The 12896-nt window shown below is 49.7% G+C and overlaps 1 protein-coding gene across 1 annotated transcript in view; it reads left to right on the forward strand.

Annotated features, from left to right (window-relative positions):
• Window positions 1-12896, forward strand: part of MPZL1 (myelin protein zero like 1) — a 33730-nt gene that overhangs the window by 12055 nt on the left and 8779 nt on the right. Inside the window, exons 2-3 of the mRNA XM_038758183.1 lie at window positions 8472-8638; window positions 11581-11794. Coding sequence (XP_038614111.1) covers window positions 8472-8638; window positions 11581-11794 — 381 coding nt within the window. The remainder of the gene's footprint in view (window positions 1-8471; window positions 8639-11580; window positions 11795-12896) is intronic.

The following is a 12896-nucleotide window of genomic DNA, read 5'->3' on the forward strand; positions in this document are numbered from 1 at the left end:
TATTTATTTGTATCGACTTGGGTCTCACCCTCTAAACTGCAAGCTCGTTGTGGGCAGGGACTGTGTCTGTTATATTGTTCTAGCGTATGCTCCCCAGCGCTTACTACAGTGCTCTGCACACAGTAAGTGCTCAATAAATACAATTGATTGATCGACTGACTACCTGAAACCTGGAACAGTTTGTCTAATTTTGATTTTCTTAGTATTTTCGCTAGAAAATGTAACGGTTAAGCTTCTGTTAAACTTACTGCAATTGAAGTATATTGATTGCAAACTTGTACTTCCCAAGCGTTTAGTACAGTGCTCTGCATGCAGTAAGCACTCCTCTGTAAATACGATTGATTGAATGAATTAATTCATATGACACATACCTTTCATTACTATTACTATTATTATTAATAATAAGGATACCTACATGGAGTCTTCAGTTCATCATCATCATCATCAATCGTATTTATTGAGCACTTACTATGTGCAGAGCACTGTACTAAGCGCTTGGGAAGTACAAATTGGCAACATCTAGAGACAGTCCCTACCCAACAGTGGGCTCACAGTCTAAAAGGGGGAGACAGAGAACAAAACCAAACATACTAACAAAATAAAATAAATAGAATAGATATGTACAAGTAAAATAAATAAATAAATAGAGTAATAAATATGTACGTACATATATACATTCAGTTGTCTGAGTGAATCAGGAATCAGAGGCGTTTCAGCCCTTGGGGAGGGGTGGACCAGCTCCAAGACATTCTCGTTCATTCAGTCGCATTTTTTGAGCGCTTACCATGAGCAGAGCACTGTACTAGGTTCTTCTTCTTTTTCATGCTAGAATGCCACGTAAGGAAGGTGCTTCCCCTGGCTTAAACATGTCAGAGAGTTAATCATATTCACTGAGTGCTTACTATGTGCCGAGCACTGTCCTAAGCACTTGGTAGAGAACGATAGAGCAATAAACAAGACACATTCCCCTCCCACAGTGAGCTGTCGGTCTAGAGAGGGAGATAGACGTTAATAGAAATTTAAAAAATGACGGCTATGGGCATAAGTGGTGTGGGGCTGGGAGCGGGGGGATGAATAAAGGGAGCAAGTCAGGGCGATGCAGGAGGGAGTGGGAGAAGAGGAAAGGAGGGATTAGTCAGGGAAGGCCACTCCCGGCCCCGAAGCAAGCATCTCCTCCGTCCCAGCCCAGACACCCCGCTTCCAGCTGCAAGAGGGATCCCCTTCTGCAAGTCCACCACTCCCTTTTAAAGAAGAATTTTCATCCCTAGAGCCACCTCTTCTGTGTCTCCTGCCCATTTCGATCTCTGCAGAAGATAGTAAAGATCCCCTTCTGCAAGTCCACCACTCCCTTTTAAAGAAGAATTTTCATCGCTAGAGCCACCTCTTCTGTGTCTCCTGCCCACTTCGATCTCTGCAGAAGACGGCAAAAAGCCCCTTTTTCTAGCCCTCTCCGTAGGGGCGGTGATGAGAAGGAAGGGAACCTGGGCCATTTTGGGAGGTCAAGTGACGGGTTCGCCCTAAATCTTTAATTGTGGTTTAAAGCCCATCTCTTCCTGGTGTGCGGCGACTGGGCTTCTCCAGCGGGTTGGGCACGCAGGTTTAGCAACCGACTTGTCAGGGCAGAGAAACCCCGGCCCTGAACTGACGAACTTCGAGGTTCGGCCTTCAAGCGAGGGCATGAGCTCGGAGGCTTCCGAGACCTGAGTTCTGTGCCTGTTTGGTTGCTCTGTTGTCCTCTCCCAAGCGCGTAGTACAGTGCTCTGCACGCAGTAAGCGCTCAATAAATACCATTGATTGACTAGGGAAGGCCCATCCCTCCAGAGGCCTTCTCCCGCTCCCTTCCGCATCGCCCTGACTCATTCCCTTTATTCATTCCGCCCCCCCCCCCCCCAGCCCCACAGCACTTATGTCCATAACCGTCATTTATTTATTTCTTTTAACGTCTCTCTTTCTCTCTAGACTGTAAGCTCATTGTGGGCGGGGACTGTGTCTGTTCTGTTGTTCTGCTGTCCTCTACTACAGGTAGAGGTGGCTCAGTGGAAAGAGCACGGGCTTGGGCGTCAGAGGTCATGGGCTCGAATCCCGGCTCCACCACTTGTCAGCTATGTGACCTTGGGCAAGCCACTTCACTTCTCCGGGCCTCAGTTACCTCGTCTGTCAAATGGGGATTAAGACGGTGAGCCCCACGTGGGACAACCTGATCACCTTGTATCCCCCCAGCGCTTAGAACAGGTGCTTTGCACATTATAAGCGCTTAACAAATACCATCATTATTATTATTATTATTACCAAACACTTAGCACAGTGCCCTGCACACAGTAAGCGCTCAATAAGTACCATCGACTGGCCTGTGCTTCCTCCTTCTCTGCAAGCAACCTCCATCAGTGTAGGTTGAAGTCAGCGTTGTTAGGTAGGGACCGTCTCTAGATGTTGCCAACTTGGACTTCCCAAGCGCTTAGTCCAGTGCTCTGCACACAGCAAGTGCTCAATAAATACGATTGAATGAATGAATGAACAGGAATCTAGTCCTGACCTCCCAGAAAACTGGCTGGTCATTTGAGATTCCTGAAGCCAAGTTGATTTTTTTTTTTAAAAGTCAAGGATTTCCTTTCCTGCTTCCGATAGGAAACAGGAAACTGGAAGGGAAGGGAACTGGAGGTTTTACCTACCTAAGCTCTTCTTAGAGTGCAGCTGTGGTCTTTGGGGATTTGGAATTTGTGGTGATAGGCAAGTGCTACATGAGGGAGGGCTCGCCGTAATTTATTTAGTGTCATGGAATTTATTTCCGTTAAAATATGTCTCCCCCTCTAGACTGTAAGCTAGCTGTGGGCAGGGAATGTGTCTGTTATATTACTACCTTGTACTGTCTCAAGAAGCAGTGTGGCCTAGTGGCTAGAGCCCGGGCCTGAAAGTCAGAAGGCCCTGGGTTCTAATCCTGGCTCCCCCACTTGTCTGCTGTGTGACTTTGGGCAAGTCACTTCACTTCTCTGGGCCTCAGTTACCTCATCTGGAAAATGGGGATTAAGACTGTGAGCCCCATGTGGGGTCAACCTGATTAGCTTGTATCTACTCCAGCACTTACAACAGTGCTTGACACACAGTCAGCACTTAATACCGTTATTATTATCGCTCTTTCAAGTGCTTAGTACAGTGCTCTGCACACAGTAAGCACTCAATAAATACAATTGACTACCCCCTCCTCCCCCTCCCCATCTCCCCGCCTTACCTCCTTCCCTTCCCCACAGCACCTGTATATGTCAATCAATCAATCGTATTTATTGAGCGCTTACTGTGTGCAGCGCACTGTACTAAGCGCTTGGGAAGCACAAGTTGGCAGCGTATAGAGACAGTCCCTACCCAACAGCGGGCTCACAGTCTAAAAGGGGGAGACAGAGAACAAAACCAAACATACTAAGAAAATAAAATAAATAGAATAGAATACATATTTATTACTCTATTTTATTTGTACATATTTATTCTATTTATTTTATTTTGTTAATATGTTTGGTTTTGTTGTCTGTCTCCCCCTTCTAGACTGTGAGCCCGCTGTTGGGTAGGGACTGTCTCTCTATGTTGCCAACTTGGACTTCCCAAGCGCTTAGTCCAGTGCTCTGCACACAGTAAGCGCTCAATAAATACGATTGATTGATTGATTGATTGAATAAATACGATTGAGTGAATGAATGAATAGTGTAGGTGCTGCTGTAAGCTAGTTGTGGGCAGGTAATGTGTCCGTTTATTGATGTATTGTGCTCTCCCAAGCGTGTAGTACAGTGCTCTTCACACGGTAAGTGCTTAATAAATGCGACTGAATGCGTGAGAGGTTGTCCAGGGGAGCTTTTGCAGCAGATTTCAGGGATTTGTGTGTCAAATCCACAAGTTACTGTTGGAAACCCCTTGTGTTTGGTATGTTAATAAGGACCTGATGTAGGGAGAGAGAAATGAGCCATTCCATTTCCTATCCCCGGAGGCAGCCCCATGGCACACTTCTGGGAGAGGTCTCCCTCCCGGTGGCCCCCTGGCTACTTGCCCTCAGGAGCCCCATCTGATCAATCAATCAATCAATTGTATTTATTGAGCGCTTACTGTGTGCAGAGCACTGTACTAAGCGCTTGGGAAGTCCAAGTTGGCAACATATACAGTCCCTACCCAGCAGTGGGCTCACAGTCTAGAAGGGGGAGGCAGAGAACAAAACCAAACATACTAACAAAATAAAATAAATAGAATAGATATGTGCAAGTAAAATAAATAAATAAATAGAGTAATAAATATGTACAAACATATATGCAGGTGCTGTGGGGAAGGGAAGGGGGTAAGATGGGGGGGATGGAGAGGGGGACGAGGGGGAGAGGACAGGGACCAGAAACAGCCAACAGAGACTGATTTGAAAAGCCTGTTCTCCCCTCCCCCCAAGTCACTTGGGTTTTTTTTAATACCATTTATTAAGCACTTACTATGCGCAAAGCGCTGTTCTAAGCGCCAGGGAGGTTACAAGGTGATCAGGTTGTCCCACGTGGGGCTCACAGTCTTCATCCCCATTTTACAGATGAGGTAACCAGAGAAGTTGTGACTTGCCCACAGTCTCACAGCTGACAAGTGGCGGAGTCAGGATTTGAACCCATGACCTCTGACTCCAAAGCCCGGGCTCTTTCCACTGAGCCACGCTGCTTCTCTGCCCTCCCCCCGAAAAGGAGCATCATCATCATCTCAGTTCCAGCCAGCCCGAGAGGAATATGGGACTAGAGGGGAGTGGGTCCCTTATTAATAATAATAATAGCAGTAATAATAAGGATGATGGTATTTGTAAAGCGCTTACTGTGTGTCAGGCACTGTACTAAGCGCCCGGGTAGATACGACCTCATCAGGTTGGACACAGTCCCTGTCCCACATGGGGCTCACAGTCTTAATCTCCATTTTGTAGCTGAGGGAATGGAGGCGCAGAGAAGTGAAGTGACTTGCCCAAAGTCACACAGCACACGAGTGGCAGTGCCAGGATTCATCATCATCATCATCAATCGTATTGAGCGCTTACTGTGTGCAGAGCACTGTACTAAGCGCTTGGGAAGTACAAGTTGGCAACGTATAGAGACTGAGCCCCTTCCTTCCTTTCCCCCTCGCCCCCCCTCCATCCCCCCATCTTACCTCCTTCCCTTCCCCACAGCACCTGTATATATGTATATATGTTTGTACAGATTTATTACTCTATTTATTTATTTTACTTGTACATATCTATCCTATTTATTTTATTTTGTTAGTATGTTTGGTTTTGTTCTCTGTCTCCCCCTTCTAGACTGTGAGCCCACTGTTGGGTAGGGACTGTCTCTATATGTTGCCAATTTGTACTTCCCAAGCGCTTAGTACAGTGCTCTGCACATAGTAAGCGCTCAATAAATACGATTGATGATGATATAGAGACAGTCCCTACCCAACAGTGGGCTCACAGTCTAGAAGGGGGAGACAGAGAACAAAACCAAACATACTAACGAAATAAAATAAATAGAATAGATATGTACAAGTAAAATAAATAAACAGAGTAACAAATATGTACAAACATATATACATATATACAGGTGCAGTGGGGAAGGGAAGGAAGTAAGATGTGGGGGATGGAGAGGGGGGTGAGGATTAGAACCCAGGTCCTCCTGGCTCCCCCGCCCGTGCTCTATCCACTTCACCACGCGATTCGCCCAAAGTCACCCAGCAGAAAAGTGGCAGAGCCGGGATTAGAGCCCAGGTCATCATCATCATCAATCGTATTTATTGAGCGCTTACTGTGTGCAGAGCACTGTACTAAGCGCTTGGGAAGTACAAGTTGGCAACATAGACGGTCCCTACCCAATAGCGGGCTCACATCTAGAAGGGGGAATGCCTTTCGTGGCCTGGGACAAGATTGTAGCCGCCGAGAGCGAAGGTCATTAGATGGCTCCCGTCCAGGCTCCCCGTGGCCCCATCAGGTAAGGCCATTAAGAATCACAAAGGATGGCTTCCCAAAATAAAACAAAATAAAAATAAAAAATAAGTCAACCCCTCACTTTGTCCTAGGACCAGGGCGAAACGCCCCAGGGCTGCTTTCCTTGCCTTCCTGCCCTCCCACACCCTCACCGAAGGGCCACTGTTTGTTTCCCTTCTGAAAGGGGAACTTGTCCCGAATCTTGGCTTGCAAAGAATAATCCATTGTTTCTTAGAATAATAACCCCCCCCCCCCCACCCCCATCAGCAGAAAATCCTGGCTATCTGCTCCCTCGAACCAGTGCCCGGGAGTCCCCGCCTTGTGCCGAGGTGGCCGGAGAAATAGGGCAGAGACTTCATCATGATCATCAATCGTATTTATTGAGCTCTTACTGTGTGCAGAGCACTGTACTAAGCGCTTGGGAAGTACAAATTGGCAATATAGAGAGACAGTCCCTGCCCAACAGCGGGCTCACAGTCTAAAAGGGGGAGACAGAGAACAAAACCAAACATACTAACAAAATAAAATAAATAGAATAGATGTGTACAAGTAAAATAGAGTAATAAATATGTACAAACATATATACAGGCGCTGTGGGGAAGGGAAGGAGGTAAGATGGGGGGATGGAGAGGGGGGCGAGGGGGAGAGGAGGGAAGGGGCTCAGTCTGGGAAGGCCTCCTGGAGGAGGTGAGCTCTCAGTAGGGCCTTGAACTTGCAGGTCTCCTCCAATTCAGTCCCTGAATTTTGAGGCCCAGTGCGGGGAGGGGAGGGCAGCCCTTTTTCCCTTCTGCCCTCAGTCCAAGAACACTATTGATCGGTAACTTTCGGATCCTGCGGTAGCGGCCAGGTCCGATCCACCTAAACCGCCCCCTGAGAGATGTCTTGGCAGTAAAAACGAATGAGCCCGGAAACACCCAACTGTCGTCTGCCAGCTGAGGCAGTGGGAACCGAATTCAGGGGATCGAACGTCCGGCACCCTTTTGCCTAATGGAAAAATCACCCCCACCTCTGTGAACACTCTAGAAAATGTAGGTAGCAGAGAAGGGAGAGCTAGTCCTTTCTCAAGAAGAAATAAATACCATTTTTCTCCTTCCGCCCTTGGAGTGAGAGGCAAACGAAACAACAAGACGTCTCATTTAAAAGTGTTTGTAAATGTGGCGGGCGGAGGGAAGATGGGGAGGGGGAATTCTAGTTGGATTCAGAACCATCTCGTGGTTAATAACGGTGGCATTTATTAAGCGCTTACTCTGTGCTGAGCACTGGGGTGGATATGGTGTAATCCGATCAGGATCCCTGTCCCACACGGGACTCCACGTCTAAGAGGGAGAGGAAGCGGGTATTTTATCCCAGTTCTAATGATGAGGAAACAGGCCCGGAGGAGTAAAGTGACTTACCCGAGATCACACAGCTGGTCACGGGTGGAGCCGGGATCGTGGCTCCCAAGCCAGTGCTCTTTCCACTGGGCCACACTGCTTTACGGGAGGCGAGGAGGGAAAACGGTCAGTCAGTCAATCAGTGATGCTTATTCGGCGCTTATTGTGAGCAGAACACTGTACTAAACAGTTGGTGGACTTATTCCCAGTCCATTAGGAGCTTACAGTACAGCTTAAACGGGTGTCTTTATGTTAGCTCTGCCAGAGATTGGTTCATCGTATGCTCCTACACCCCGTAGACGCTCAGTAGGTACCCTTGATTGACAATTGACTGCACAGTAAGTAGCCATGTGTCAGGCAGCCCCTCTGTATTCCCAGTCTTTGAGCGGGGGTTTTGCTTGTCTTTTTTTATGGTATTTGTGAAGCGCTCACTATGCGCCAAACACTGTGTAAGTGCCGGGATAGGTACAAGTTAAGCAGGTCGGATCCGGTCCCTGTCCCACATGCGGCTCGCGGTCTAATCTGGAGGGAGGACGGGTACTGAATAATCTCCGTTTCACAGATGAGGAAACTGAGGCCCAGAGAAGGAAGCCACGCTGCTTCTCAGATGGAGAAGGGGAATTCTAGTCGGATGCAAGGGCCATCTCGAGGTTAATAGCGATGGCATTTATTAAGCGCTTTCCGTATGCTGAGCGCTGGGGTGGGCACAGTGCAGTCCGATCGGAGTCCCTGCCCCACACGGGACTCCGAGTCTGAGGGAGAGGAAGCGGGCTTTTGATTCCCCAGTCTAACGATGAGGAAACAGAGGCCCGCAGAAGTTAATCAATCAATCAATCAATCGTATTTATTGAGCGCTTACTGTGTGCAGAGCACTGTACCCAGGATCACGCAGCAAGCTAACGGCAGAGCTGGGATTAGAACCCGGATCCTCTGGACGCCCAGGCTCTTTTCCCAGTGGGAAACGGAAGCGGGTCGATTGCCCCAGGGTGAATTCTTTCTTCTTTTTGCTCAATCCGGTCCCGTGTCGGTCCAGGGTGAATGCTTTCTTCTTTTTGCTGAATCCGGTCCCGTGTCGGTTGGAGCCGGGGCAGGTCAGTCCAGCAGGGCCCCGCGGACCTGTCCGTTTTGACCCTCCTTTGTCTCTCCAGGGACCGCCCGGGTGTCGGCCTTGGAGGTGTTCACCCCGGCGGAGGCCTTCGCGGCCAACGGCACGCAAGTGAAGCTCGAGTGCACCTTCAAATCGGAAAACGTGGTCACCAGCTCCACCTCGTTCTCCTGGAGCTTCCTGGCGGAGGGCCAGCCCTACCCCGTGTCGGTAAGGACGTTGCGCCCCAGGGCCAGGCCCCCGCTGCTTCCCCGAGGTGGGCGGGGGGAGACCCTGGCTGGAGGTGGGCCTTGGTAAATATGGCAGAAGGAGGGGGATAATAATAATAGTAATAATAATAATGATGGCGTTTGTTAAGCGCTTAATATGTGCAAAGCACTGTTCTAAGCACTGGGGAGGTTACAAGGTGATCAGGTTGTCCCACGGAGGGCTTCCAGTCTTCATCCCCATTTTCCAGATGAGGTAACTGAGGCCCAGTGAAGTGACTTGCCCAAAGTCACACAGCCGACAGCCGGCAGAGCCGGGATTTGAACCCACGACCTCTGACTCCAAAGCCTGGGCTCTTTCCACCGAGCCACGCTGCTTCTCGGAGAAGGGGAATTCTAGTTGGATGCAAGGGCCTTTTAGACTGTGAGCCCACTGTTGGGCAGGGACTGTCTCTATATGTTGCCAATTTGTACTTCCCAAGCGCTTAGTACAGTGCTCTGCACATAGTAAGCGCTCAATAAATACGATTGATGATGATGATGAAGGGCCATCTCGAGGTTAATAGTGATGGCATTTGTTAAGCGCTTACCTGTGTGCCAAGCGCCGGGGTGGGTACAGCGCAGTCCGATCAGAGTCCCCGCCGCACACGGGACTCCGAGTCTAAGAGGGAGAGGGAGCGGGCTTTTGATCCCCAGTCTAACGATGAGGAAACAGAGGCCCGGAGAAGTTAATCAATCAATCAATCGTATTTATTGAGCGCTTACTGTGTGCAGAGCACTGTACTAAGCACTTGGGAAGTACAAGTTGGCAACATATAGAGATGGTCCCTACCCAACAGTGGGCTCACAGTCTAGAAGGGGGAGACAGAGAACAAAACCAAACATATTAATAAATAAATAGAATCAATCAATCAATCATATTTATTGAGCGCTTACTATGTGCAGAGCACTGTACTAAGCGCTTGGGAAGTACAAATTGGCAACATATAGAGACAGTCTCTACCCAGCAGTGGGCTCACAGTCTAAAAGGGGGAGACAGAGAACAAAACCAAACATACTAACAAAATAAAATAAATAGAATAGATATGTACAAGTAAAATAAATAAATAAATAGAGTAATAGATATGTACAAACATATATCCATATATACAGGTGCTGTGGGGAAGGGAAGGAGGTAAGATGGGGGGGATGGAGAGGGGGACGAGGGGGAGAGGAAGGAAGGGGCTCAGTCTGGGAAGGCCTCATATATGTATGTATATATAGATATGTATATAGATATGTATATATATGTGTATATGTATATATGTGTGTATACACACGTGTATATATACATATATATGTGTATATATATGTATATATACACGTGTGTATACACACATATATATATATACAAGTTAAGTGACTTGCCCAAGATCGCACAGCCAGTCAGGGTGGAGCCGGGATTCGAAGGCGGGTTTTCTGGCTCGCGCGTCCATCTTTCGGACCGGCGCTGGCTGATGTTCTGCGAGGCCGGGGCGGGCGGGCGGGGCCTGGGGAGCCGTGCCCCTGAGCGGAGGGATTGCCGGGAAGGGAAGCCACTGAACCTCCTCGTTTGGGCAGGGGGCAGGGTGGCCCTCTGGGCCGTGGTCCTGGCCCTTTCTCTCTCGAGGGTAGCCCAACTCCGCGCTTCTCAGTGCAGCCAGCTGGCGTGGGCTGCCCCTGCGGCGGGGGTTGGATCCATTAGTGTGGCTCTCCCTCCTCCCACCCGCCCCCACCCCCACCGACTCCCCAGGGCGCAGCTAGTCCGGGAAGCAGAAGAATGGGAGCCAGGGTGACGCGGCGCCTTCTGGACAAAGAGGGCCCGGATAGCTCCCGCTCAAGATTTAGGGGGGAACAGGGAGGGGGCTTCACCCATAGGAAGGGGCAGCCATCCACGAGGGGGGCCCGGCAGTAGCCACAGCCTGAGCGTCTCTGTAAATCTCTAATCTGTGTGGTATCCCTCCCGCCGCCCCCCCTAAAAACCCTGTGGTTTTTAGCCTCAGCCTCGAGTCGTTTCCTCGATCGGGGAAACAGAGCTTAGCCCGTCAAGCCTTCTGAGACTGTTCCGTGCATCCCCTTTGGAAGTTGCCCCCAAACCGGCTACCCTTCCGCCCCCCACTCATCTCGGGGGTACCTGGGAGACCCCGGCGGTGCCCCAGAAGGGAGGACAGAGGTGAGCCCCTCTCTCTGGAGGGGGGCTCTATTTGATTTCCTCATTCCTGCCCCCTCCCCCTGAGCTTGGGAAGGGCTGAAGATGTGGAATCTCCTCCTTCCCCAACCCCCAGCGAGCACGGGAACGTGTGTGTTCCCTTAAGCGCTTGTGGGTAATGGTAAAAAATAATTAAAAAAGGTATTTCTTAAGCACTTACTGTGGCCAGGCACTGTACTAAGCGCCGGAATGGATACAAGCAAATGAGATTGGACACAGTCCCTGTCCTACATGGGGCTCGCAGTCTCAATCTCTGTTTTACAGAGGAGGTAACTGAGGCACAGAGAAGTGAAGTGACTTCCCCGAGGTCACCCAGCAGGCAAGTGCCGTAGGACCTTGGGCAAGTTGCTTCCCGTCTTTGGGCCTCAGTGACCTCATCTGGAAAATGAGGATTAAGACTAGGAGTCCCATGTGAGACATAGACTGAGCCCAACCCCAGTAGCTTAGAACAGTGCTTTGCACATAGTAAGCGCTTAATAAATGCCATTATTATTATTAGTTTGTATCTACCCCAGGTCTAAGTACAGTGCCCGGCACAATAAGGGCCTAACAAATGCTATATAAAAAAAAAGCGGGGTAGGGGCGACCAGTTTTGGGGAGGAGTGGTTCGGTGTTCTCCCTGAAGCTTGGGAGAACCCGCCCCATCTCAGCTGGGGCGAAGCACCGGTTTGTTGAGAATCTTTCTCATTTATTTCTTCTCCCCCGCTGTCTAATTGTAGTTTTTCCACTACTCCCAAGAAAAGGTGTACCTGGGGGATTACCCCCTCTTCGCGGGCAGGGTCACCTGGGCCGGCAACATCAACAAGAACGACCTGTCCATCAGCATAGACAACGTACAGTTCAAGCACAATGGCACCTACATCTGCGATGCCAAGAACCCGCCTGACATCGTGTCCCAGCCGGGCCACATCCGGCTCCTCGTGGTGAAGAAAGGTAAAGGGCTTTTCCCGGGGAGCCGGGGCTTTGGCAACCACCGGTTGCCCTTCGGGACAGAGAACCTCTCCGATCGCGTTCTTTTCCCGCCTGGAGTGATTTGGGGACCGTCTCCTCTGCTAGACTGTAAGCTGATTAGGGCCAGGATAATGATAATAATAATAGTATTTGTTAAGCACCTACAGTGTGCCGAGCACTGATTAAGTGCCGGGAAGATACAAGGTAATCAGGTTGTCCCAGGTGGGGCTCACGGTCTTAATCCCCGTTTTTACAGATGAGGTAACTGAGGCACAGAGAAGTTAAGTGGCTTGCCCCCCAGGTCAAACAGCAGTCAAGTGGAGTAGTTGGGATTAGAATCCCGGTCCTTTGACTCCCAAGCTTGTGCTCTTTCTACTAAGGAGAGAGAGAGATTTGAGTAGAAAAATAAAGAAAAAGTTCCTAGCCCTCTCCCTCCCTGTCTCTCCCCATAGGGGCCAAAACACTTCTACTTTTTTTTAACGGCATTTGTTAATCAATCACTAGTATTTATAGAGTGCTTACTATGTGCAGAGCACTGTTCTAAGTGCTTGGGCGAGTACAAGAAAATAAGCAGATACGTGCCCTGCCCATAGTGAGTCTAGAGGGGAAGGCAGACATTAATTAAGCACTTACTATGCGCCAGGCACTGTTCTGAACTCTGGGGTAGATACAAGGTAATCAGGTTGGACACGGTTCATGTCCCACATGGGACTCCCAATCTTAATCTCCATTTTACAGATGAGGTAACGGAGGCTCAGAGAAGTGAAGTGGTTTGCCCAAGGTCACAGAGCCAGCAAGTGGCAGAGCTGGGGCTAGAACCCAGGTCCTTGGGAGTCTCTGGGCCGGGCTCTATCCACTAGGCTCTGCTGCCTTGTCCGGTCTCGCTTCCCAGTTCAGAGGGCCCCAGCGGTGCTGGGAGAGGCTGGGGGAACTGGTGCCGGGGCCGCTTTCCCCCTCCCGCCCCTCCTGTCCTACGTGAGTCTGGGCACCCCCTTCCCACCCATATCTCGGACCGTAGTACACTGAACGGAGCGGCCAGTTTTTCATTCTGAGCACTGGGGCCAAAAACAGGCAAGAGTCGTGG

The sequence above is a fragment of the Tachyglossus aculeatus genome, chromosome 16 (assembly GCF_015852505.1).
Source record: "Tachyglossus aculeatus isolate mTacAcu1 chromosome 16, mTacAcu1.pri, whole genome shotgun sequence".
Lineage (NCBI taxonomy): Eukaryota > Metazoa > Chordata > Mammalia > Monotremata > Tachyglossidae > Tachyglossus > Tachyglossus aculeatus.